Genomic DNA, 27,913 nt, shown 5'->3' with positions numbered 1-27,913 from the left:
AATACGTATCTACAATGTAATCTTTTGTTGTAGTTAGAATGAGATTCCCTTGGTCGTCTGACGTTTTATCGAGTCAATATTGTTTGAAGTGAATTTAATCTACGTGGCAGCTTGTTGACGAAACAAATAAAAAAAGGTCTAGAGGTCTATCCATTATGTAAGTGTAGAAAAAAGCCTGTAAGAGTGACGGATTTGTTTGTGTTAGCTTTCAAGACTACTCTTTTTAAAGTAGGAGAAACTTTGTTGGTTCGAGCCTCAACTAAAATTGCTCTGAGAAAACTTTATGACTTTATTACTTTGTTTTGCATACATAACATTCAGTCATTCCAGCCTACACTTTACAGAAAAATAGATTGTATCTTAGGTATCATTTAAACTCACTATTAAAGAGTGGCCTTCCATGAGATGTGGAAAAATAGTCATAATTCTTCACCTTATAAAGAATTCTACAAAATATTCTTTCTTTGTGATTATAAATTCATTTCGAGGTATAAAAAGATATATTTTTCATATTACAAAACTTTTCATACGGGTGGCCATTTCGCTTCTATTTCTTTATGGTGGGATTCGGGAAGCCATTCAAGGTATTCTGTAAGCAAATCTGAAAACGTGAAAAATACGATAAAAATATTTCGATAAAATTCTGAAAATAATCCAGAAAATTAATCTAGATCTCTCGCACTAGCCTTGGATCCCCGGTTTTCAAACTTGCCAAAGAATTTGTCTTTTTAAGATGTTTTATGAAAAATGAAAGCCATGATTCTTTTACGTTCTTTACTTACATTTGGAGTCTTTTTTCCAGGCTTTTCGAAGCTTTTCTTCGCTATCCATGTCCTTGTCGATCAAAGCTTTCAACAATCTCTCGGACTTTGGTTGTAAACTTAAGTAAGCAAATAATTATAAAAAATAAAAAAAGCCGTTTCACTGTAACCTGCAACTGAAAGCAGATCTTGTAAACTATCGATTTGGTCTGCAATTTGGTCTTTAACTAACATAATGGTTGGATTATTTGAGAGCTTTCGAGTGGTGAAGTTATTATACTATATAATGAGAGACTTTCTTTAGATGACAAATGGAACATCAGGAATGGGAACAGTGCGGCATTAGTTGTACATGTAAGTTGCATCAAAATTTTGAGTCTGAAAAATTTTTATGTATCATAGAAGTCAAGCGATGAAAAATTGAAAGTTAATGTGGCTGCAACTTACTGGGACCAACTTTTGACCATAACAGCAGGCGGTGTCAGAAAGAGAGACGTGTTTTTCTCAAGTTCAGTAATAACCAGTCCCTCTAAAAAGAAGCGACCAAACCATCTGAATCGTTGTGGCCAATCAGAGCTGTCCACGTAGCACGCTGGTAAAGTCCATACGTGGGGACCTGAAAAAAGTAACAATGAGCAATTTCATGAGATTCTTTGACGGGTATTTTGCCGCCAGTATATATTTCAAGCATTACTATTTGAATATAAAAAAAAACAAAAAAAACAGCACTGTTGAATAAGTGGATCCCTAGAAGAAAAAAAAATTACTTGATAAAATCATCGATGACATATCACTTACCAAAGTTACAAGACCTGTGACAAAACACCCTTCCTTCTTTGATGCACGGAGCAGGTTCTTCAGCAGGTTTACCAAGCGTACACATATAAGGCGCATAGCTTGGAAGCCATTCTTCTTCGATTTCAAAACAACCTATGAGTGGGAGTGAAAATATAAACCGAGCTTTTTGAGAATAAAGTAATATTGTAAAGCGGTATTTAAGAGGGCAGGTATTACGATTCTCTAGAGCTAGACAACGATTGGCCGTAAATTGACGTTTTTCAAAAGCGTAATATACATGCCTTTTTATAAGAACCAGTATTTTACCGGTTGGGCTCGGTTGTTCTGATTTTTTCGTGATTTGTGGGTTTCAATTAACTTTCTTGATATGCTTATTTTATTCAGCTTTTGACTTAACCTTTAGAGGCCACGCCCATTTTTTTTTGCAATCTTTTCTTTAAAAAAATCCAACTTCGAATGGCAATTGTGGCTCTAAAAATGGGTTTAAGAAAAAAGTTTTGGCACCGATGCAAAGCTCTCGGTCTCAGATTTCTAAAACAACGAAGACATTTTCGGCGAAAATGCAGTGGTTCTGAGCTATAGCCAGCTGGTGAGGTGGAGGACCGGTAACCAGTCCTTTTACGAAAGAACCTCTACGTATTCTGACCACTAAAGGTTAGGAGAGGTTTAAAATCAGTATTTTCTTCGAATCCTGAGACTAGGATTGTTCTTAATTCGTTATTTGAACTTTTCCCAAAGCCTCATTTTTAATAAAAATAGTTGAAAAATAAATGGAAACGTCTACTATGGTGTTTGAAATTCAAATTTTAAAGCAACAAAGTGAAGACAAGCAATGGAACAAAGAATTTGCTTGTCGTATAATTGATCAACTTTATCTCGCGTATTCAAAAACAAGGAACAAAAAATCAAATTTTTTTCTTTGAAATTTTGCCACTCCAAAAGTTAATTGAAAGATAGGAAGTTTCTAAACGTCGACCAGAAATGACGACCACGACCGGCGACCAGATAAATTTTGGTCATCGAGTTTTTCCCTTTCTCCAACGTATAGTGTCTCTCCTAATCATTTGAATATATATCATATTGAAGAGTAAGCTCACCCCTGTCTCATCTATTTAAAGCCACGTGCCAAATACGTAAAACAACCATTTCGACGCTCTTGGAGCTTGATTATGGTGTCAATTTCTATCCTTTTGTATTATCAGCATCAAAATAATTAGTGGCACAAATTTTTTTTTTAAATGGTTTGAGAAGCTTTGTATTTCATCATCAGATTGTTATTTCTGTCGAAATTAGTCATTTTGTCAGCATAAAGACAATAGAATAATTGATTAGATTCATCTTTCTAAAACTGGCCTTCCCAATTTTTTCCTCCTGACAAGTTCTATTTATTCATACTTAAGTCATCCCATTCAGCATAATTAAAACATTTGGTGCAACAAAGCTTACAAACATCATACTTAATGACTCTATCAATATTTTTGGTGTACTGAGGACTTGATTTAAACATTCCCTACGGTGGAGAGAGCAGATAAACTCGATAATCCAAATTTATCTGGTCGCCGGTCGTGGTCGCTGGTCGTGGTCGTCATTTCTGGTCGATGTTTAGAAACTCCCTTGAAAGATCATCATGATTTCTTTAATCGAAAAGCTTTTGCTCAATTTTAATAAAATAAAACTTTGTTGTTTTTTCTTTAAATTTAAAAATCAAACCAATTCGGGTAAATCAATTCATTTTCACCATTTGCGAAAGCTGTGAAGTCGACAAACTGAAAGTTGAAACTTACATCTCATATAACATTTGCTTGTCTCGATGATTTCATGAAAGACAATGTATTCAGGAAGTTTGGTGAACAGAGAGGAGGTTGGATGAATGTAGACGGGATCTTCCGATAGACAACACTAGAATGTTGAAATGAAATGAGAATAAAAAGAAAAAGGATAGCAAGCTTTGTTATGAGGACAAGTCATGGCGTTATTTAATAATTTAATTTAGAACGCCATGGGACAAGTAAATTTTAGTTGATTGAGGGCGTAAAGTCAGCAGTCTAGAGTTTTTTCTGAAATTTCAGGCATTTTGATTGCTCATAATTTCCTTTAAATCTGTTCAAAAATGAGCCACGTGTTCTTATAAAAAACGTATAGTTTAGAGCAGGACATGGTTTTCGATATGTGGTTTGTATTCTTTTCTCTTTTCTTCCAACTAAGTCAGTTTTAAAGTTTTCGTCACCATATAGAATAATCAGCCATGCGAGAGCTGACCTACAAACTACACGTTTTTTTATAAAAACAAACTATATAAGAACATAAGGCTTCCAAGACCGGAATATCAAGAACAAGTTAAGAACATTTTAAGGCTTTGCGGACTCTAGGACATCAAATTTCATAGGAAAATGGGCAAAAATACTAAAAAATGGCGAAAATAAGAATATGTTAAGAACATTTTAAGGCTTAAAACGGCTTCAAAAATTTTGGATGTTCTTATTAAAAAAACGTGTAAGCTAACCACAAGCATCATACCATATAAGCGTTCCTCAGTTTCTTTTCTTTGGCTTCTTCGCGTGGTATTTTCCTAAAAAGAGGTGAGAAAAGTTGTTTTAAAGGCACTTGTTACGCAGCAAAACATCCTTCTCAGGTAAGTTATGGCATGTCTCAAAAACCTGAAGATTACCATTATTACCAAAAATTACCAAAATTACCAAAATTACAAACTACGAAGGATACCATGATGAAGTTTTCATGGTAGTAAATCATTGGTTTACTAATTTTTGCCGGCTAATGGTCTTCAAAAATTATTTCAATGTTCATTTTTGAGACATACCATAACGTACCTGAGTTATTTTCTTGCAAAATTAATTCGTTAGCTGTCTTTGTTTTTCACGGGTAGCGAACCTTTATGTTTCAAGAAATTTCCCCTTCATTTCACTTGATCAACTCAGGTGGACTCAGGTTCCTCGTTAATTTAAGTCCATCCGAGTGTTTAAAACTATCACAGCTATCGAGAAAGATACCGGTGTATCCTTAGATTACCCAGCTGGAACACAGCGTTGTTTTAACGTTTATTTAACGTTCATAACGTCCATATGACGTTAGATGAACGTTGAAACAACGTTGTGTGCAAGCTAAAGCTGGGTAAGTTTATGGGAAGGATTCTTCCATCTTTGCCTGCTTTAAGGAATCGAATTTCAAATTTACTTGAACGCAAAAAAAAAAATTGTGTGAATCAGTGAGACAGTGAATCATCGAGTTTAAAGCAAGGAAACTTCAACCTTCCTCAAGCAAGAAAAAGTGAAGCAGGGGTAAAGTCTACCACGCTGGTGAAACAATTCGGAAATTTCTGACTTCTTAATCTTATCAAGGGTGCTTATTCCAATTTTTAAGGTCATAGGACGTCCAGATCAAGTCTTTATTTTGAAATATGACATAAAACCCAGCTAAAATCGCTAAACTCAACATTTTAAAAAGATGATATAATTTCAGATAATTTCATAAAGATGAGTGGGCCACTTATTAGGTACCCGAGAGTGAACGGAAATGTGTCCCTTGTCAAGGAAGGGACTTTTACTATTTCTCCGGAATAGGAGTTTATCGAATAATAAAATGTCGAATGGTAAAGTTACGTTGATAAGAGATTGTTAAAGAAATTTCAAAATGAATGTCATTTAGATTGAGAGCACGGCAGTTTTGAATACTAGATTGTGGAATTTGTGATTGCTTTCATATCATGCATTCGAGTGGTATCGATTCAAAATTACATATCAACAATAAATCAAAATGGTGGAGAAAATTCGATCAAATCTAAAAAACAAATTAATGTTCATAAATTAATGAAACCACGAAAGAATTAAGTCTTTGCGAGTCTTTCAAGACAACACAGTTTGCGCATTGAGAGCTTTTTTAGTAATATTAAGCTGCAGGTCGAAGGTTCCATCAGCGTATGGGTTAAACTACCTCCACTAACGCCTGGGCAAGGTCCACACTTGTTCACATTTCCACAATTAGATGTGGGATCTTGGTCCAACTGTATCTTGACGACACAGCAACAGCATTCTACAAGGAGGACACGTCATCTTTAAGCGAAGGACGGCCAAAGACGGAAGATTGGCAGCATGTCGTTCTTAAAAATTTGAAAATCTGAAAAATGTTTTAATTCAACTTCAGGATTATTTTTAAGCGGTATAAGTAGTTCAAATTTTATATTATTTGACATAAATTGTTTATGTTTTAATATTTCTAGTTCTGTTGATTAAATCAAAATACTGTACCAGTGCAAATAAAACAGATCTAAAATATAAATTCCAGAAGAACTCCACTTCAACTTGCCCCATAACTAGAGGAGCGAACATTTTACTACAGGTACATTAAAATTTTGAAAGGCAAAATATATTTTATCAAATACTTTTGCGAGAACAGAGCCGAGAACATGAACCGATGACTGTTGAAACAAATCTTCGACAGCCTCCCCGAATTTCAAGGATTTAAATATGCATCATTTAAATGTTTTTTTTTTTGCGCTGAGACGTAACTTTTGTTTTCAAACTCTCGTCATCGAGATTTCCTGATTTGTAATGCTGACGATCAACTGAAAATTTTTGATTTACTGACCCACTTTTGGAAGTATATCCTGATAAAAAGCAGATTAAGATTAAAAGGTTTTGTTCTTAAATAAGAGTGATATCGTTTGCTTACTCATCAATTTAATTTACAAGCTTATTGATATATTGAATTGGCACAGATGTGGAGCAAGATTGGTCAGAAAGAGGAAAAGAAAAACATTGTTTTGTTTATATCAGCACAATAAAACAATAAGCAAACACTGTCCTAAGAAGACATGCACTTCAATCAACTTTCAACAGGAGATGCAGATTTTTTTTTTTCCAATTTATTTAACGTTGGTCTGACATAGTTATAATTAAATACTAATTAATACCGACTATTGACCTAAGAATTGTTGTTGCTCAAAACAAGTACAATTAAATGAGTAAAAAACTACACAATCGAAAGATATTCCTGAAAACAAGGGTATTCATGATATGCACCAAGTTTTAAAATTTTCCACCCAATACGTCACTTAAAAAAGTGATGGTGCGCAGCCGGTAGACATATTCCTGTCAAACGTGGAATATCACTCAACAACAACAACAGCGAATCCGATCCATCTACATTAATATGCTTCGTAAGATGGTAAGAGGCGGTCTTGAAAGAAGAATCGATGAAAACAATGAACAAATGTCAAGTGAAGATGTTTTACGCGTCTGTAAGACTGACGACATCCTTCAATACTTAAAATGACATCAGCGAAACTATCTTGGCCATATTGCAAGACAAAAGAACACCAGCATCGTCAAAAGACTGCTTTTCAACGACAACATTAACAAGAAGAGAGGCCGACCAATCAAAACACTCGAAGACGTGCTTGATGGTCGGTCAGCAGACGAGTTCTACAAAAAGGTCTTGAAGAAAAAGAAAAAGAAGGATATGGTTAGCCTTCGCCCTAACCACTCAATGTTGGCACCTGCGAACACGAGCTAAAGAAGAAGTAAGTGAGAGACGGGAACACTTATGTAAAAATAAAACCTTTAATTTTCGCTTAAATTAACAATGACTTACCTTGCAACATGGTCACCGACGCATGATAACACAATTTTCCGTATCACCTCAGACTGAAAGATAAAATAAGATAAAATCCTCATTCCAATCACACGATCAAAAAGCAAAGGTGACGTCGGTGATAAAAAAAACGGATTCTAGAAAACTGTAGTAAATATTTGTGAGACATTTTTGCTATCTCAAAGCTATAACACGTTTTAATTTTGAAGACCCAAAAACAATCATGAATTCTGTTATACCTAGCAATACAAAAAACTGCGGATTTTCATACAGTTAAATTTCAAATCAGTACCCTCGAGGAATTGATAACGATCAATTACAAAAGCTTGATAAGAGAAAACCTGAAAAAAGTGAAACTGCCCAAGGCCTATAATGTCTCTTGACATATATCGACTCGCATTCAGTCGAAATTTTGGTCGATATTTAACTGGATATTTAAAGTCAATACGTCGCTAAAGACCAGCATTTATTTAAAATAGGTAAGTAAACTATGATTGGGCTGTTCCATTAAATTTCCATACAGGGGGGTGGTGGACGAACCTTTTTAAGGCAAAAAAAGATTTTTAGAAATGTGGTGATACGCCCTTGAAAATGGCAAAATTTGCAAAAGCAGTCTTGGAAAAATTATTTTCATACGTTAAAAGTATGGTTGGACCAACAAAAATGAGTATTACTATTAAATTTTCGTCCACCCCCTGTATGAATATAGAATGGAATGGCCCATTGACATTGGCAAACCTGTTTGTGATCGGGGGGTTGCATTTTTGGATCCATGTATAAGTTTCCTTCACCACAAACTGATGTTACTGTAAATCAGAAATTTATCTTTATATAGCAAAATCCATCCATCAGCACTCACATTTTAATAAAGATTCTGAGAAATTCTCTCTTTTATGATTTCTCTTTCCCTGAAAAAATGCAATTCTAGAAACGACAGAGTCTGTAAGTAGTAAGTCTGTTCCTTCGATAACTATCCCAAATGTAGGATAGAGCGCCAATCTTTCTCACTGTATTGCTCCACTTAATTTTTGTCCTTCTCTTAATTGCTGAGCATTAAGTTTCAATTTTGTATCCGGCCGGGGATTTAACGCACAACCTTGCACACCTCTACTCCATAGTAAAATTGAAAGTAGTACCTTATCGTGTAGGTCTGAGCATTGGGTCGACAGGTATATTAAATGACATAATTTAACGTATCTACAATTTCCTTACACAGCATTTTTAAACAAAAGAAAGAGCTGCTTTCTCCCCTCCAGTGCCACACGAGCACAAATTTTGGTAAGTTATTTTGCTTAGCACTCTGGTGACAACAGCTGTATATGCTCGCTTACGCTTGGCGCACTGCTGAGTTCTGGGAAGGACAAAACACATGTATGCGGATAGAAGTAAATTATTTTGTTTATTCTGCTTTGCCAGCGTAGATACGCCGTCGCGCCTCTTTTCTACATCTTAAAAATTATATCTTTAATGTACACGCTTTTTTATAAGAATAATGTACTTTGGTTGAGGATCAAGTATTCTTAAGAAAGTGCCAAAATTGAGGGTGAAATATTCTTAACGTATTCTTACTTTTTTAGACTTGACTTTTTTACAAAAATAAGAAATGATCAATTTGAGAGTTTTGGACTTTTGAGTGAACATTGGTTAAAACTACATTTCTTCCCAAAAGCTTCAATTTATCTCTAACATAGAAAGCAGTTTTTTTCTGTTAACCAAATACAAAATGACCGTATTCTTATCAAATTCTGTGAAATTCACCCTAGAGGGTATTCTTAGGGTATTCTTACAATTTGTTCAATTTTCACCCTGATATTCTTATAAAAAATATTCTTATAAAAAAAGCGTGTAGCCTTCATTAAAGCAAACCACTCACCAGCATTGGTGATTTGTGCCCTCAGTTTCCGTATCTCAACCATGGATTTGTATCGTAGACCATTCTGTTGGCAAAAGCTCTGTGAACAGCCACTGTATTCACAAGCACCAACGGCTCTTAAGATCACCATCAGATCCCCAAGGTGTGATATGGATCCCTGGAGTATGATAAATAATTGAAAGCTTAGAAACCTATAAACATATAGCCATTATCAACCAATTTTTAATACGGCGTTCGTAAACCTACCTTATTAACATTCATGAAATTATTAACCGCTATCATTGCTTCTATAAAAACTAATTCTAAAATCTTGGCTTTTTTCTACTATGGCTGGATGCGGTTTCAATTAAAGGTTTCAATTTGTGATGTGTCGATAAGCTTTCAATTCGTGTTGATAACATATCTAGCGCCTTTAAAAGGAGCAATATTAATCGTTAATTGCATTCTGTAGAGACCCATAAATCGTTAATCACACTCCTCCGAAGCACCAATGTTTACAAAATAGAGTTTAACATTTTTCTTTCGTTTTTTTTTATCGAGCGTTTTGATTTCATTTGAAATAGACCTTTTCATAAATTACGTCACGAACATTCGGTTTGTTACGGTTAGGCAACATTCTGTGTCTCATACTTTTTTCCACGAATCTCTGAATAGCGAGTTTATGTATTTGCACTTTTGAGGACGGTAAAGTGACTGAAGCGATTTGGAAAAACCCGCAATTCCGCCCCGCAAAATCGAGGACGGTAAAAGTGCTGATTTACCGTCGTCCTCAGCTGGTCAGGATCTACTCAAATTAGAACCTTCGCTGAAAAACACACATACATAAACTCGCTAATGTCTCTGCAGTGGAGCGTAGCTATTTTTAGCATTCAGACCATATTCAGACGTTACAATTCCGTTCCGTCCCGAAACGAAACGAAACGAAATGGTTCCGAAACAAGGTGAAGGTCAAAATTCGAAACCTCAAAAAGAAGACGTTGCAAAGACAAATCGAAACAGTTTCGCTCCATATTTTTCATTGGAACAGAACTACTCCGTTTTCTTGCTCCGAAACGTTCCGAAACCAATATCAACACATTCGATCCGTAACGAAAATCATACCAGAGCGAAACGGAACAGTAACGTGTGAACATGGTCTCAATCTACCGGGTGCGCCACAAAAAAGTTTCTCTCTTTAAAAGTAATTTTCTCAAAATTTAAAAATTTTAAAGGAACCATTCCTATTTTATTGGAAAGAAGAAAAATAAACTTAAATTTTGATGGGTCATTTATTGAATTCGATTCATTAGATCAAAAGTTATGCTCAATTGAATAAAAAAGTTACTTTTGGAAAGTGCTCAAAAACGTTAAAAATCGACCTATCAAATTATTCAGAAGCATAATTACATGATATATCAGTATTTTTGTTTCAGTCATTAAAAATGATAATTAGCTGTCTAAATGACCTTTTGTTATTTAAAGGAAGGTTGAATTTCAATGAAAGGAAGAAAATTCGTCGAAAAAGGCCAAGGAATCTGGTAGAATTCATAAAAATACATCAAATATGGGTTTCGAGGTAGATTCAGCCTTACATAGACTTAATCCAGTCTAGAAGCAAAAATCTGAGGAAAATTTCGGTAAAACTAAATCAAATTAATTTTGATGAAGATTTTGAACCCTTTCGACCCTTCAGTTTCAAAATTTATGTGTTTAGTTAATGAAAAATGCTCTTAATCATGTAAAGGCTATTGCGATTGCCAAATTTAAAGTAAAAATTTGATAGGTCGATTTTTAACGTTTTCGAGCACTTTCTGAAAGTAACATTTTTATTCAATTGGATATAACTTTTGATCTAATGAATCGAATTTAATAAATGACCCATCAAAATTTAAGTCTATTTTTCTTCTTTCCAATAAAATAGGAATGGTTCTTTTGAAATTTTTAGATTTCGAGAAAATTAGTTTCAAAGACAGAAACTTTTTTGTGGCGCACCCGGTAGCTCAACTAAAGAAGCGTTACTTTTAACGCGTCAATGCAATATTTAATTTTTAAAAGAACATTCCTACGCTTGTGCTTTCTTTAAAAAACGCCCGTGGGCGGGGTGGTACAGGCTCATGATTACCTCTCCACACCATTTTCGTCGGGCTTGCGTGATTAACATTCTTTTCCTCTTGATGTCGATCTCGTTCTGAAAAGAATAGGAACATAGAACAAACTATAAAAGAACATAAGGATTCGATGGCCTAAATGTTAAGAACAAGTTAAGGCCTTTTTGAGGCTTTATTAGGGAATTACACAAAAAATACTCGCAAAATGGTGATTATAAGAATTGGTTCAGAACATTTTTAGCTTAAAACTCAAAAAGTTCAGAGCATGTAAAGGCTTCGAATATTTTTAGGACACCCTTAGATGAAACAGAGAGTTACAAAATATGAATTCCACCACTAATCTTTACCGACAAGTCTTCTTCAAATACAAATCTAGCGGACACTTTAATCACTCTTAGGATCTTTGATTAGGGAAATCTCGACAATGAAAATAGTTTTTTATATCAGAAAATAACATTTCAATAGAACAATTTTTGAAACGTGAGATTGGAATCCACTTACATCAGTGTCAGCCAAATTTTTAACATCAATATCGTCTGTGAAAATTTCCTGAAAATACAGAAAAAATTAGAAAATCACCTGGAATTTCTACATCTGTTAAATTGATATACAGTTCACGCTCTTCAATTTAATTTTCAAGGGAGATTGGATTTTCATTGAAAAAAGGGACCATTTTGAATAGTAGAACGTCGAATTAGAAAGCGCCAAATGCAAAGGAAAAGTAGAGCAAAACAATTTTGTACGAAAATGGTGAAAGCCTTGACAACAAAACATCATACTTTTACTGTAAGAGCAGCAACTATTGCAATAACGTACTGCAAACAATGTGTATTTTGTTGACTCACTAAGATCAACATTTTGGAGAAACGAGGCAACAATGGAATTCGGCTCATTTTACGACCCATTTTGCTAATGACTGCAAGTTCTTGTCCTACGGTGAAAAACAAAAAGAATTCCATTTCAACAACATTTCAAAGAACTGATCGTCTCAGCTGGAAAGACACAAAATATTCTGCCTGGTAAATAATTGAATTGACGACAGGTAGGTATTTTTCCCTTATAACATTGCACCATTAACATTATTTATCAAAATATCAAAATATCAATTTCAATCCCTTTTATGGAACGAATAGTAATTCCAACTGAATTGAAAAGGAAAATAGAAAATCATTGCCCTTTGAAGAATGAATTAAATGCAAAAGCGTATTAAATGGCTTAACGCTTATAATTTCTCCCCGACATTGGACAAGATATAGGTCCTGATACCTAAGCCTGCTGTTAGAATTGTATAATATAGAGGAAAAAAGAACTAACCATTTTTCATTTTTCTCATTTGCAGCGCTCCCAATCGAAGAAGAATCTTTTCAGCTGCCTGTCAGATAGAGAAATTGAAAATGAAGGAACCCCCTCTTTAAACTTTCATATTACATCATTTTTCTACTTCGTTTTGCTCAAGCATTAGAAAGAAAACAAAAGTTTTAAAAGAATGATATGCAATACCAAATTCTATTGTAACAAGCTACATGCTGAATGTACCTACCTGAAGATTGATGTATAATAAAAGACAATTGAAAAATGACAACAATAGTGTGAAAATGCAGAATAATACAAGAAAAACTCGAGAAATTCAAGAAATTCGGCGATTCTCGGCTGCTCTGTCGATTTTTAGAAACTTCCTGTACCAAAATCAGTTCCATTGAAAATTGAACCATGCTTAATCGTGGACATTCTTATAAATAATGTTTTTGTTTGGAAAAAACAAAGACATAAAACGAAAAAATCCAATAAAAATCTGCAAAAACAGAAATTTCCGGCATTTTCGGCCGGAAAAAATTTTTTCTCAAAAATCAGAGTTAATACACACTTTTGAGCAAAAAATCAGAAAAAACTAATGATAAAATCTCGAAAAATTGCAAAAAAAAACAGTTTTTCCGGCATATTTCCGGCATTTTCGGCCGGAAATAAATGTTTTTCGAAAATCGGGCTGTCACATTTTAGGTATTGTCATTTTGCATCAATGTGACAAAAATTAGAAAAAACTAATGAGCCAATCTCGAGAAAAGCTGGTAACAGACGGATGGACGAACGGACGGACATCGGTTAATTTATAGGACCTGCGAGGTAGGTAAAAAAAAAACACATCAATTACGCAGAGAACGCATTTTTTCAGGAGAAGAAGCGTTAATAGTAGTGACGAATTTTAAAGGATGGTGTTGTGTCTTAAAATTCTATAATAAAAAATTACGTAAAGTTCAGGTGGGACTAGGGAAGAAAATTCGAATAAACTAACCTGTAAACTTTTCAGTTCCGGCGGACTTGGGAACGGAAAATTAAGAACTTTGTCGATGCACAAACTCTAAAAAGAAAGACATTATAGCAGGAGAAGAATCTGCAAAATTCTCTCATTTATTGACCCGTACAACAGACACCCGTACAACAGACACCCGTACAACGGACACCCGTACAACGGACACCCGTACAACGGACACCCGTACAACAGACACCCGTACAACAGACACCCGTACAACAGACACCCGTACAACGGACACCCGTACAACGGACACCCGTACAACGGACACCCGTACAACGGACACCCGTACAACGGACACCCGTACAACGGACACCCGTACAACGGACACCCGTACAACGGACACCCGTACAACGGAACACCCTACAACGGACACCCGTACAACGGACACCCGTACACGGACACCGTACAAGGACACCCGTACAACGGACACCCGTACAACGACAACCGTACAACGGACACCCGTACAACGGACACCCGTACACGGACACCCGTACAACGGACACCCGTACAACGGACACCCGTACAACGGACACCCGTACAACGGACACCCGTACAACGGACATACTCTAATTGAAGATACATTTTCTCTAATTCAAACCGAGTCTCTTTAACTGGAATCTCTCTGTAATTACTTTAAAAATGTAACAGAAATCCTCAATGCTTAATAAGTCGTATAAGGTACTAGTCAGTTAGAGTTAATGTTTCTCAAACTGGAAGAAAAATTCTTGGTCGCTTGAAATAAGCTAAGGCTACACTTATAAGATCTTACAGGCAGCTGCAATGCATTGAAATTGCACAATGTAGCATGTCAAATCTTTCAGCATCGCAATACAAATATTGCAGAACATTCGTCATCTAGCCTTAGCTTAAGGCTACACTAAATAAATTCCGGGCGAAAGCATCGCAGCAAAAAAAACACCAGTGGTAGTCTTAGCTTTAAAGTGAGATTCTATTGCAGCTCTATACCTTCATTTGCAGCACTAGGTCTTCAACGGGTCTACCGCAAATCTCTGGCTCCGCAAATTCTTCGAAGTCATTTTGAAAGACAGCAGACGAGTACAACCTACATACAAAAGTAATGCAGAGAATATCAATTTACAGTTGACACTCTCCAATTCGAGGTTCTACTATTTGATACGGTCCATTATTCCATAATACTGAAAGCCACTGGGACTATCGTAAATGACACTCTAATATTCGATACGCTCCCTTATTCGGTAAAAACCTAATTCTCCTTAAAAATCGAATTAAAGAGCGTTAACTATACAGAAATGTGTTGAATAGTATATGGGGGGGGGTTACACCCAAAATATTGCAAACGAAAACTGGAAGCTAAAATACAGCCAAATATTTGAGGGACTTGATATGTTTGGGGGGGGCTAGAATTTCAATGGCAAAGCTGGGGGCTGACTCTTTCTTCTATTATTTTTCTTTATATCACCACATTTTTATCCAAAAACCTTTCATTTTACAGTCTATTGATTCTGTTTGTTTTCACTTGTGTTTACCATCTTGAATCAACCATTATAGTCAATAGAATAGAAATGTGATTTTCCTAAAAACCTCTTACCGATAACAATGTCCAGGACCAACGCGACCAGCTCGTCCAGCACGTTGATTGGCTGAGGCTTTAGATGTCCATGTTATTCTGTTAAGAGAGAAAGATTATAATTTCTAATAGTAGCAATGTGCTAGGTAGAAAGGAGATCCGTCCTGTATTTTTATAAATCTGATGTATACAGGACGGGTATGACCTGTGAGGCAGATTTCCGCATCAAAGAATTTAGTTGGTAATTCGAATTAAGCTCTGTCCTTACTTGCTAAAATAAAAACCAAGTTTTGGAAGTTGCGCTTTCTCTAAGAATGTGTTAAAAGAATAACAAAATTTGATTGGCTATGTTTTCAACCGTCAGGATCTGGGAAATTCAAACTATCAGCCCATACCATGCTATATATTTCGCCATCAGTATATAAAATAAGAAATCAAAGCATGGATCTCCAGGCTATGTGCTAATATAATCTCATTTCAAGATATATTTCTATAAAATGCTAATGTTTTCGTGTCATTAGTGCGTGAAATCAACCAAAAAGCAACAAAGAATTGTCATTAATCATTGATTATTACCGGAAAGTTGAAACACCAGTTACTTTGTCGTATATTTTCCTTTTGACCTGTGAAAAATACGAAAATAAATTCATTTTCCCGCTTACAAGTAAAATTATAATAGTAAAAAAAATCCATTGTATTCGTTTTATTTAAACTTTGAGAAGAGTTCGACTTATAGTCAGTTCGATATTTATGTATTGTAAAAATGGGTTTTAATCCCTAGTTATCGAAGATCACTTGCAATCCACTTATAGACTTGTTTTCGAAAAGACCTTGTTTTCTTTAGTAACAAAATCTTCATTTTTGTTAAATTTACAGAGAAAATCGTAAACACGGAAATCATTAGTGGAGTAGCCAATTGTATTTTACCTTTCCAGAATCAACAATGTATTTGATGCCAGGGATGGTGAGAGATGTTTCGGCAACGTTGGTAGCGATCACACAAAGACGACAACCTTCTGGTACATCTTCAAACACCTGGTGCAGAAAATAAATGTTTCAAAGAAAGCATGCAGTGGGTTGAAGAAATAGTCTTAAAGAAATTGGATGTAAGTTTAGGCTAGACTGCCGGTATTCACTAACGGATTGGGATTCTTGCTCCTTATACTACTTGCGGTTTTGTAGGTCTGCGATTTAGACGTAGTACAGATTTAAGATTTATTCTGAGGAAGACATTCCCGTGTATATGGTATCCCGATACTTCAAAACATCTGAGTGCGTCAGGAAGAAGCTTTCTGAAATTGTAATCTTTGGAAGAGCTTGGGAAAGGTAGAAATTAGCTTGACAGAAATTATCTTAGAAAACATTCTATAGAACTAAGAATTGGTATACCTTAGCTTGCCTTTGAGTTGAGAGTAAGGAATATAAAGGTAACACGTGTAGTGGACCTGTCTCATCGGCAGGCGATGCGTACGATTCGATATCCTCCTATGACGAAAGAAAGAGTTAATAGATTCGCGTTAATAAAGGTTTTCACTTAACGTAACTTCCACCATTATGCTTTTTTCGCATGCAAGTAAAACTTTACTTGCGACCTTCAGTAATGATACTAATGAAAAGCTGAATTGATTGTACCTCATCGTCGGAGTCATCATCAGAATGACCACCACCGCCATCACCACCGCCATCACCACCCTGTTCATGGTCACTCAATGGTAGTTCGTCTGCCATTTCCCGCTCATCTACTGAAACGTTCGTTGAATAGCTGAAAAAAAGAAGAACAATTGGCTTTTTACAAGGCCAATTTTGTCGTCAGATTTTAGAAAATATTTTCGCGTCATTGCAACTACACACTTTTTTTAAGAGAAGAATTTTATAAGAGCACGAGGCTGAATATTGACGAAAACCTAAGATCAAATTAAGAACAATGTGAACCTCAGTTTTCAGTTATTACAAAGACAGTACTGATTTTAACTGATTTTAAACCCTTTTTAAGTTCATGATTAAAGTATGAGCGTATTCTTGTATTCTTGCTGTTTACTTAAATTATGTGAAGATTTTCATGTCGGAATGAAATTGACGCGTGTAAAGAGCCTACAAACTACAAGTTGAAGATTATAAGGGCACAACGTCTGAGAAATATCAGTGTTAAAGGATGTGTGTGCCGGACCTGATCATTAGAGAAACAAATTTTTGCTGAAAAGATGACCCTTAAGGAGACTAACTCGGCAAAATGTGTGACCTTTAGAGCATTTCGAAAAATTTCTCTAACTTCTGGAAAAAATAACTTTTTCTTAATTTTGCCATTTTCGAGTTGCGAATTTTAAAAATCCGACTTTTTATTGGGTGGCGTTTATAAAAATAAATATCCGACCCTTTAAAAGGCACACATTCAGCACCCATTTTTGCTTATAAGAGCCCCCCCCCCGCTGGCCGTGCAGAGCCGCAAAATAAAAAAGCCTGGTAAGAAGTTCTGATTAAAAAATGACTTCCATTTCTCCATAAGCTTCCGTCAAAAAGACCATGGATAGATTTGTAAGCGATTTAAGGGCATTCTGACCTATCTAGATCGATTTTCTTTTTTTCGTCCTTTGTTTTCTTCATTTTAGTTGCTGGTTTTCCGTCTTCAGGGTTGCCTTTCTTCTTTGGGAACGCTCTTGTCAACTTTCTACACAAAGCCATCACTTCGTTTTGACCAGTCAAAAAGACAAGGATTCCTCCGTCCAATTTCAACGTTCGGTGGATTTTGCAGACCTGTAAAAAATGTAATTTTGAGAATTTCAGAAAAATTTGAAACAGAGATTTTATAGTAAAAGGAATAAAGTAACCAGGTCTTAAAAGTTGGCTTAAATCATGATTTTTCTTTTTCCTTGTATTGATTTAAAGACGGATTCACAAAGCAGTTTCTGGACACCGTTAATTAAGTTCTTCTCCGCTCGAGTTACGCGGGAGAGCGATATTTATCGTTCGCGCGACCGTGCCAGGAATCTGCAGGTGCTACTTAAGTGTGAAAGAAAAAAACAATCCGGCTTTTTACTATAATGATGTATAATTTGAAAAAATAGAAGGCTTACAATAGAAAAAAAGTCTAATTAATTTTTCTTGTAAAGTATTTCAAATCTTATCCCCTCTAAAACTCTAATATTCTCTCATCATAAAAATGCCGAAACAATTATGTTCACCAAAAAAATAGACTAAAGGATGTTGCTTTTTTATTGAATGTCACTCCTAAAATTAATAAGGCTTACAATAGAAAAAAAATCAAATTAATTTTTCTTGTAAAGTATTTCAAATCTCATCCCCTCTTAATTAGACTCTAATATTCTCTCATCATAAAAATGCCGAAACAATTATGTTCACCAAAAAAATAGAGAGAAAAAAAAAATTTAAGATGCTGCTTTTTAGCTCAGAATTGATTTATTGAATGGCACTCCTAAAATTAATAGGGATTTTTTTTATATAATTTTTTTTGCGATGAACTTTGTAGAATTAAACTGTCAAAGAAATATATCGTCATTCAGAAAAGATACTACGACGGAAAGCTGACCTTTTATAACCAGAGCTAATGATAGTCACATTAAACAGGTACATGTACTGAGCTTTGAGTTAGAAACCATGAAGGGGGCTTCGATGCTTGCTATTGGTTACTTTGTAATGTCCGTCATTGGAAGTTCGACAAACTCAACCGCCATATATTGCCTTTATAAGGAAACAGTGAACTTCGCTTCGATAGAGGCTTCGAATATCTTCCTCTTATCATTAGCCGTTTCAGACTTGTTGTTGTCTCTAGTGGGATTGTCGAGTATGGGCTTCTATCTTGCATCAGTGATTCAGCCAGACCGCATACCAATCATTCGCTATATAGGCAGCATTTTCTATTCTTTGTCATTGTATAACCTAAGTTTACTAACTCTTGAGCGCGTCATCAAAATTACGAGGCCAAAGCACCATATCAACTGGATGGAGAACAAGAAGATTACCATTTTGATTTTAATAAGTTGTGTATTTGAAGGAACGATTCTCCAGTCAACTTCTTTTTACAGTATCGTTGCGTTCCTTATTATACAAATTGTTCATGTGATCGGGACACTAATAATCCTAATGGTATCTTATGCGCTGGTGTATCGAAAACACCGGCAATCGGCAATCATGGTAGCCTCGTTCCGATCAGCGACAAATGGTACTGGAGCAGATACTTCGGTAAACGATCCAGGAAACATGACACATATCAATGGACATGGCGATTCAAAGCGTGGTGCAGATTGTAGCATTTCTTCTACTGTCGCCTCCACCTCGGCTTCAAAACGACTGATCAAAAAAGTGTTGATGTTAATATCAACTCATTTCTTTTTCCTAATAACGATCATAATAATCATTATAATAGGAACAGCAATTCCTCATGATGAAGATATAATCAAACGAGATTTGAAATTCTTCCTTGCAATATTAATTACCTCGATGAATTCAACATGTATCAACCCGATGATTTACATTTTCCAAGCACAGAAATTTCGGAAGAGATTGTGCTCTTGTTGTTATCGAAGCAAAAGAGTTGGCTCCGTTCAACAGAGATGATCGAATAACCTGATACGTCGTGTGGGGAGTGGATTAGTAGGAATAATTATTGCTGTCCAGAGATGGAGCCTATGATTATCCTGGTTTCAGAGGAAGCATCTGCTGGTCAGGAGGTCAGACATAAACGTGTTGATAGAAAACCTTGAAAATAATGATATATATGTTCTACTGATTACACAATAAGTTGAAGTCGAGATTAGAATTGTTTGATACTCAAAAGTTTCACGCAGCTTTGCGTTACAATCTTCAGTCAAAAAATTCTATGCTATGTATATATGTTCTACTGATTAAAAATTTTTCCCTGAAAGATCCTTTCATTATAAACATATCAACCTTTGCTGCGAAGTGAATGATTTGCAATAATTGGGTTCAAAAGGATGAAAACGTTTAAAAACATCACAGTTAATGCACTTGCACTCAATTGATCTTGGTGAAGAGACAGCTATCTCCGAGATTAGTTGGTCTATAACCATTACTTTTATTATACCTTAACATGTAAAGTTACTTGTGAGAATTTTACTTGAGAGTTACAAAATGACTGCTATTCTCTAGCATCCCAGGCTAATTGAAAGAAACTGAACGAGTTTGGTAGCTCCAGTAAGACATAATGATGAATAATAATAATAAAGCACTTATTTGAAGACACTAGAACATAGAAGAACGAGAGAAAGGTTATTAAAACGCGCAACAATTTAGATTTTACGATTTGGTGGCTATGGAATTGAAGTGTCAGTGGTTTATGATTTCCTTGGTCCTGCTAATTTCGTTGAATGGGTCAAGGACAAACTACAAATTTGTAAAACTAATTTGGATGATAAAAGTAATGAAATGCTTAAAAAATAAAAAATAAAAAATAAAAATTACGAATTTGACGTCTCTGAACAGTTTGATAATCAATGTTCGCTAATTGGTTTCGGCCATTACACGTGCAAAAAAAATGTCCGCTAATCAGAGGGTCGGTCTGCTAATTGAGTGCCCGCCTTTTAGAAACTTTTTTATGAGGATTTGACTAGGAAACCGCCGGGGAAAATAAAACTAATAAGAGGTGTCCGTTAATTAAAGAATCAACTTTAGTTTATATAATAAACATAAAAAAAGATTACCAATACTTTCGCTTAACCTTTTTAGAGAATAAAGCAACGAACCTTTTTAAATGCATCAGTGACGTAATCGTCGGAAGTCTTCTTATTGAAATGTATGGTGACCGGGAACTGACGTCCGTCAACACTGATGACCGGCGGAGAAAGCGGAAAGAGCCGTTTATTCTCACTGAAATCTTCAATGCGCAGTGTTGCAGACATGATAATCAACTTTAATGGGTTGTTTTGCTAGGAAAAGAAAAAAGCTCTTAATTATCTTGCGTTCAACAAAGAAGTACCATAACTCTTTAAGAGAGCCGCTCTTCGGGATACAGTGCTCTCTTCAGAGGACAGCGCTCATTGGAGGGCGGCCCTAAATAGAGGAAATACGATACTTTGAATATGGTTGTTTATTGTAAAATGACTTATTTAGAATGGGGTACCCAGTTGGCGTGAGTTTATAAAGATTCCCGTTTATTTACATCGGCAGTATATTTTGCTGGGATTTCTTTTCGTATTCAGATAGTCACTACCGAAGGGAGTACAAAATATTTATTTTATTTATTCCATTTAATTTAGTTCTTTATTAATAACGGTTTGAAAATCGCTTTAAATTTACTCAAACAAATTTCAAATGGAAATAACGAACTCAACCGTGAAGTAAAATGCGTCAATTTTTGGATGTATAAAAGCTGAAACCCTTTATCTTTCGATAAAGTAGCCAAATTCGAAATTTCCACCAACTGGGTTATCACGCCAACTGGGTACCGCACTCTAGGTGTAAAATATTTTTATCATCATTTACTACCAATGGCTTGGTAGGCAAAGGCTTGGTAAGGTAAGTGCTATAGAAGAACATTCCCAGTTCTAATAGAATGTGAGTAATAACACCAAAATTGACCGTGCTTTTTTGAAGTAATGGTTTGTCTGCGGAAGGCAATCAAATCTTAAGCAAGTGGCCATATCGTATCCCCTCGTGAATTTTAACTGTTTGGACTACATTTTTTTGATGGGTTTGAGCAAAAGCATCTAAGTTAAAAGTGCGAAAACTACTGGACTGCAACGGAAAACAGTTTTATTGCATATATTTATGTAAATATTGTACATTTTTAGAACTGAAAAGTAACTATGTTGAATAAATATTCGTTAATAATATACCTTTCGTCGTACCGGGACAAGCCTTGATAAGAGACCAATCAAGATATCAGTGTAAACGCTTCTTTCGTGCGCTTCGTCGATGATAATGCATGAGAATTTGCTCAATAAGAAATCCTAAAAAGACAGAAAATACCCATAGTAATCAAGTACGACAGCTTTTTCAGATCTGGAGACCGGAAGATTTGTGTTTAGGAAAACTGGATTCGTCACATTTTGGGAATTTGGGCATGATTGTGCAAAAAAACCTCATAACGGACGGACGGACGGACGAACATACAATGGTGAATTTATAAGACCCCTCTGAGGTAGGTCCAAAAGCTACTTATCACTATAAGAGTAGATATTGCCCTGTATTTTAAGTCTAATTTTGAAAGCTTTATTTTATTCGACTAAACAAGGATTTTTGGAAGCCGAGCATAAATTATTCTAGCCAGTTTAATACACCCGGGTACTCCAGGATAACGAAAGATGGACAGAAATCTATTAAGCGATTATCATAGTATCATCACATTGGTTGTAGAAACTACAGAGAGCTCGGTCAGAGACTGTATCTATAGAATTGAATTTCTGTTTCAAAGAAATATCAAACCTCTTATAAATAAAGGAATTCTAAAGTCTTGAGACAGAAACAGCATGCACGCTAATTTGTAGAAACAGCATGCATGATATCAATTAATATAATTCGTAAATCTCCTTGATTGGGAAACGAGTATCGAAAAACAACGAAAACAAAATATCCTGTAAGGAAGTATTTTTAGTTGGTTTGAATTCGTGCCTGCAGTATAACTCAAAATAAGTTTTTTTGGTCAGTTTGAGTATGTGGTGTAACAACACTTTATACTGAGGGTTTTTTTACCATTGAAATAAACTGAAAAAAGATTTAAATAGTAGCAAATTGAATTTTACAAGTCCGTGTTGGTTGGTTTTGTATATGTACTAAACTTCTCCAGCCTTTTTCGGAGACAAATTCATCTTAAATATAATAACATTCGATTCATTTTTAGCATGAAATGCGATCATGAATCCTTTTAAATCTTTGGCAAATGTTTTCAAACCAGGAAGGAGAAAGAATCGCAAGTTACAAACAATCCAACCAGATCGAAAGATTCATAGTCAAGGAATGACTGTCAACGAGAAAATGTTACTTAGAACGATCGGTCGTAATAACGCATATGGACATAGCGCACATAATAATTTTTGATTTTAACACAACTGTACATGAAAAAAAAGTTTGTTGAATTTCAAAGAGTTATGCTCGTATATTATCTCGATGAAAATTGCTAAACTACTTACTCTGGCTTTTTACAAGACTACAAAACATGTTCTATTTGTAAATCGGTACATTTTAATATAAATTATTTGTACTAGTAATAACATGGTTTGGAGGGTGATTTGGGAATAATAGTCCCGAGGTTCATTGAAAACATTTCAAAATAGCCTGAACGTAGTGAGGGCTAATTGAAATGTTTTCATTCAAACAAGGGGCTATTATTCCCAAAATCAGCCGAACGACCATGTTATTCCTAGATAATTAATATGGATAAATTAAAATTCAGGCGCTCCTCCTTTTTACTTATTTTTCTTCTTCTTAATTTTGTCACTTAATAGAAGTGATAAAGGTTTGAATGATGCAACAAACCAATCAAAATATTCGAATTGCACAACTATGAAATCGATTCGTTTTTGAAAAAAGTCGTAAGGCTTTTCTTCGAAGATTTTCTTTTTCTCTTTTCGCGGGGTGATTACAGCAGGGCTATTACGGATTAATCACCCCGCTCCTCCCTTACATTTCTAAGCTAAATGTAATCAGAAATATAATTATAAATTTTATCAGTTTTGCAAAGTTTCCTCAGGTTTGTTACAGTATTGTGAAAATCTTAAAATGACATAGTTTGTTGGTTTGAGACAAAAGACTGCTTGACCTGATAATACTATGCCTAAAAGTTGGTAATTCAAACATATGAGAGAGAGTGCCAGAGTTCTAGGGTCACAATCGGCAGCTTGTTGGTCCTGTGGGTGAGCCCCCCAAATGAACACAAAAGCCCCTTTAAACGCCCCCTAGTTATTGTCTCTGGTGATAACATGTGCGTAAATAATAACCTTTTCCATTTCTTTCAGCAACACACCATCTGTCATGAACTTCACCACCGTCTCATCTGAAAATCATTTGAAGTAAAAAATACACACTTTTTTATAAGTCTAAAAACTGGTCTAAAGTTGGTCTAATATCGACGTCTCTCTTCTAATTTCGTCAATCTTCTTGAAAGATAGGAATAATAGGAAGGTATGAATCGCTGATTGACACTAATTTTCTTTGCTTATCAATCAGTTGAGTAGTCCATCAGTGATTCTGAGCTTCCTATTACTCCCATCTCTAAAGAAGGATGTCGAAATTAGAAGAGGGATGTCGGCGTTAGACCAACTTACGGTACCGTACTTACATTTAAAAACTATCCAAAAGTTTGCTCAACAATCAAAACTTTCGAAAAAAAATATTTGAGTTGGCTTAATTACATCATAGTTTTGAGTTTTAACCGAATCAGATCGATTGGATTGTTGAATTGACTTTAGTATAGTGAGCCGTGGGTGATTGCGAAAAAGATAAAAATAATAACATCACCTTTGGGTATGCCAGTTCGGAACAACTAAGTCTCAATCTCAATAAAAAAAATGTCCATAAAATAGACTCCGCACAAGCTAAAGTTTAGATATTCGAAAATCCCCTGTAATAGTTACCTGTTGAATTTCCTTCATAACGGATTTGATATGACACTTTCCTGTAGAAAATTGATAAAATAAATCATCATTTAATGATGTATGTACTAAAGAAAAGTGCTCAAAAAATGAATCAAGAAAAAGAAGAGGTTATACAGTTATGTATAAGAATCTCATAATAAATATATTATACCCCCGGATTCTTGAAATGGGGAGGAATTTTACTGTTAAGTTCCAGCGAGATGTCAGTTGAGAGGAAAGGGGAGGTTTGACCTAAAAATAATTTGAAGAAATTAAGATGTTTCGGAGACAATTTTACACCACCTTGTGGTCATATTCATTTCTTCGGCAACTCGCTTAGACATGCTGACTGCTGCAACTCTCCTTGGTTCAGTCACACCTATCATTCCAGGTTTTGAACTGAGGAAATAGAAAAATAAAAATAAACTGTAAACAATTACATACACTGAAAAGCTAATTTAGAGACAATAATAGTAGTCGTTCTACTAATGGACATTAAAATTTTATAGCTTCAAAAAACCTTATGTAAGTGTATTACTTTTGGTGAGGATTAAATTTGGGCGACTATTAATTCAAAGTCCCTTTTATTTTATTTGCCCCCAATAATTTTTAAATACCTATGGAATCGTAGAAAATTGAATGAATTCTTTTTTGTACAGTAGAAGCTACAAACTCATAACTTATTACTGGTTATAACTGATTCTTGACTGAGCCAGAACAAAAAACTACGCTGAAAGAAAAGATAGCCAGTTTATATTTGTATATTCTTCTTATGTATCTTCTTTATGTATACATCTTTGAAGACGTCAGAACGACTGAGAAGATTTGGAACAACCCGCAGTTTTTATCTGCAAAGACGGGGCTGTTAAAAATGCTAATTTACCAGTCCTCAGCCAGTCAAGATCTATACAAAACAGAAACTTACAATCACTGTCGCAGGAAGAATGCCATACATAAACTCACTGATTACTCTTAAAAGGCCTTGTCTCATGAGGTGTAAACAACACACTTATTATTGCGAATATGTAATTTTATAGCAATTAAATCTGTTTGAAAACGAGGACAACAATAAATTTATGCATCTCGAGAAGAGTGTATTGATTAAGAAGAAACTGTTTAATCATTTTTAAAAGTAGTTACCTGTGTGACCCATAACCAGCTTCATACAAAAACTGAGGGACTTGTGTTGTCTTTCCACTACCAGTGGAACCACAGATAAGTGTGACGTCATTTTCTTGTATTGTCTCCATAATAATCTGTTCTTCTCCACAGATTGGTAACATGAGACGAGCAGTCTATAATTGAGAAACCAATCGAGCAGTCAAATATTTGAAATGTTGATAACATTAAAATTTACTGAAACTTTTCCAAACTTTGACTAAATTATGCATTGTAATCACATACAAAAGATTTAGTAAACCAACTCAAAGTGTGCAATAAATGAAAACTTGAGTGTATGTATTGGTAACAATGACCAGTTTTAGAATTGAAGTTGATTTTTAGTTGAAACCAAACATTGAAGAAATCTAGCATGGACCCCCTCCCTGTACTCCCAATATAAACTCAAGAATAGCATAAAAATATTGGGTATTTTTGGTGATAGAAAATCATTCAAAAACCTGTATTTCTGGTGTTCTGTCAATTTGAATGTAGACTGACGGCTTTGGGGCCTTCTTCTTTGGTTGCTCAGCTTCTTTATTGGCTTCTATAATATATAAGATTGAGCAAATGAGATATTTGTTACCTGCAATGTCCATTTCAATTCTAATTCTGTTAAAATCTAAAGAAACCAATTTAAGAACCGTTCTCTAACCGTTCTCTTTTATAGTTTTAAATAGGAATGCATTAACTGTGTCATAAAGGAAACGGCTAATAATAGAAATACTGTGCAATGAAAGGAAAAAAGAAAAACAACTCGTGTTGCCATTTTGGAATATTCCATTTCCAAAATCCAACTTTAGTCAAATTTAACTTATTAAAGACCTGCGGAGACAATAATCACACAACTTATATGGTATTTCTGTTTATAGATAAAAAAACTTGAAATACTGTTAAAAGGGAAAAGAAAACCTTTAACTGCTGTTTCTGTTATTGGTTTTGATGATTCCTCTTTATCGACAATGGTTGTTTTCTGAGCTTCTTTTACATTGTTTTCTGCTTTGCCTGTTTCTTTCAATTGTTCCCTTTGGTCATTTTCATCAGTTGATGTTGACACTTCTGTGAATTGTTGGTCTTCTATTTCTTGATTTTCCTCTTCACTTTCACTTTCATTTTCGCTTTCACTACTGCTCATATCACTCTCCTCTGATGGATCTTCATCTTGCAGATTGACAACTCCTTCGGTAATGGGTTGGTTATTAGAATCTTTCTTTTTGTTTTTACGGTTCCTTTTTCGCTTGGCTACCGTTGATACAGTTTCTTCGGTCTTTAATTCACTTGCTTTCCTATTTTATTGCAACAACATAGTTTTGAAAAGATTGAAATAAGTCTTTCAAACAGATGTATTTGCCCTTCGTTTTATATGAATAACAATAGAGATAATAAATTTCTCTTTGGAGTAAAATTCCATAAAACAATAGAAATTTGAGAATTAACAAGAAACAAGAGAATTAGGAATATATATTATGATAAAAACCTTTTATTTGGCACTTGTTTATTGCCAAGATTGGTACTTGATTTATATTGCGACAATTCTTCTTTGCTGACTTGATTTTCCGCTAATGACTTCAAAACTTCTGCCCTCTGAAGAACAAAAAAAACATCTCACAGTCAGTCTTATTATAGATCAAGGTACTTATGTTAGTGTGAATTAAAGATAATAATATCTCTTTCATGTTAGCCAAATTTTTTGTAAAATACCTTTTCTTTCTTTTTCTTTTGGTCGACAATCTGTTGAAGCCTTTTCTTTTGTTTCTTTGAAAGAACCTTCTTTTCTCTCTGCTTACCAACAAAATTGTCTTTCTTTGTTTTCAACTTCTTTGATTCAGTGACCAAAAGATTACTATTTGTATCTCCATAACTTTCGTCATCCTCAATTTGAACAATGCTTTGGAGCTCTTTGATTTTTTTCTTTTCTGCCAAAGGTGTATCTTGCTGAGATGTCTGTCTTGCCTTGGCATTAAATTTATGTTTTAGTTTACCCATCTATGATGTAAAATAATCAAAGATTATCAACAATAGCTGATTACTGTTTGTCTAGCATATTGAGGAATGGCATTCATTTTAAAGTAATGAAAATTCTTTTAGTCACCCACATTATGAAACAAATTCTACAAACACCAATACAGAATGCAGTGCTAATGGCTGCTCTTAAGAAATGAAGTCATTTTTGAATGTGATTTCCTTATTGAACCACTTGAACTATTGGGAAAAATTGAGTCAA

The 27,913-nt window shown here is 34.9% G+C and overlaps 1 protein-coding gene across 1 annotated transcript; it reads right to left on the bottom strand.

The window, feature by feature from the left end:
- Positions 1–434: 434 nt before the first annotated feature.
- Positions 435–27,675, bottom strand: LOC136801722 (probable ATP-dependent RNA helicase DHX37). Its single transcript, XM_067058381.1, has 31 exons — positions 27,391–27,675; positions 27,167–27,273; positions 26,602–26,975; positions 26,151–26,236; positions 25,672–25,826; positions 24,835–24,930; positions 24,532–24,572; positions 23,896–23,951; positions 21,796–21,909; positions 20,704–20,886; positions 17,544–17,737; positions 16,619–16,748; positions 16,376–16,471; positions 15,914–16,021; positions 15,563–15,609; positions 15,008–15,085; positions 14,404–14,500; positions 13,417–13,482; positions 12,441–12,498; positions 11,906–12,057; positions 11,628–11,675; positions 11,141–11,206; positions 9,040–9,196; positions 7,905–7,972; positions 7,167–7,219; positions 4,077–4,128; positions 3,344–3,458; positions 1,560–1,691; positions 1,209–1,377; positions 783–880; positions 435–601 (listed from the first exon to the last, which is right to left on the bottom strand). The coding sequence occupies exons 1-31, from the start codon at positions 27,673–27,675 to the stop codon at positions 525–527; spliced, it is 3,558 nt and encodes a 1,185-aa protein (XP_066914482.1). The 3' UTR covers positions 435–524.
- Positions 27,676–27,913: the final 238 nt, after the last annotated feature.

This window comes from Clytia hemisphaerica, unplaced genomic scaffold (assembly GCF_902728285.1).
Source record: "Clytia hemisphaerica strain Z4C2 unplaced genomic scaffold, Clytia hemisphaerica genome assembly, whole genome shotgun sequence".
In the NCBI taxonomy this organism is placed as follows: domain Eukaryota; kingdom Metazoa; phylum Cnidaria; class Hydrozoa; order Leptothecata; family Clytiidae; genus Clytia; species Clytia hemisphaerica.
Note: the sequence above shows the minus strand (reverse complement) of the source record. Positions and strands in the feature narration are given on the sequence as shown.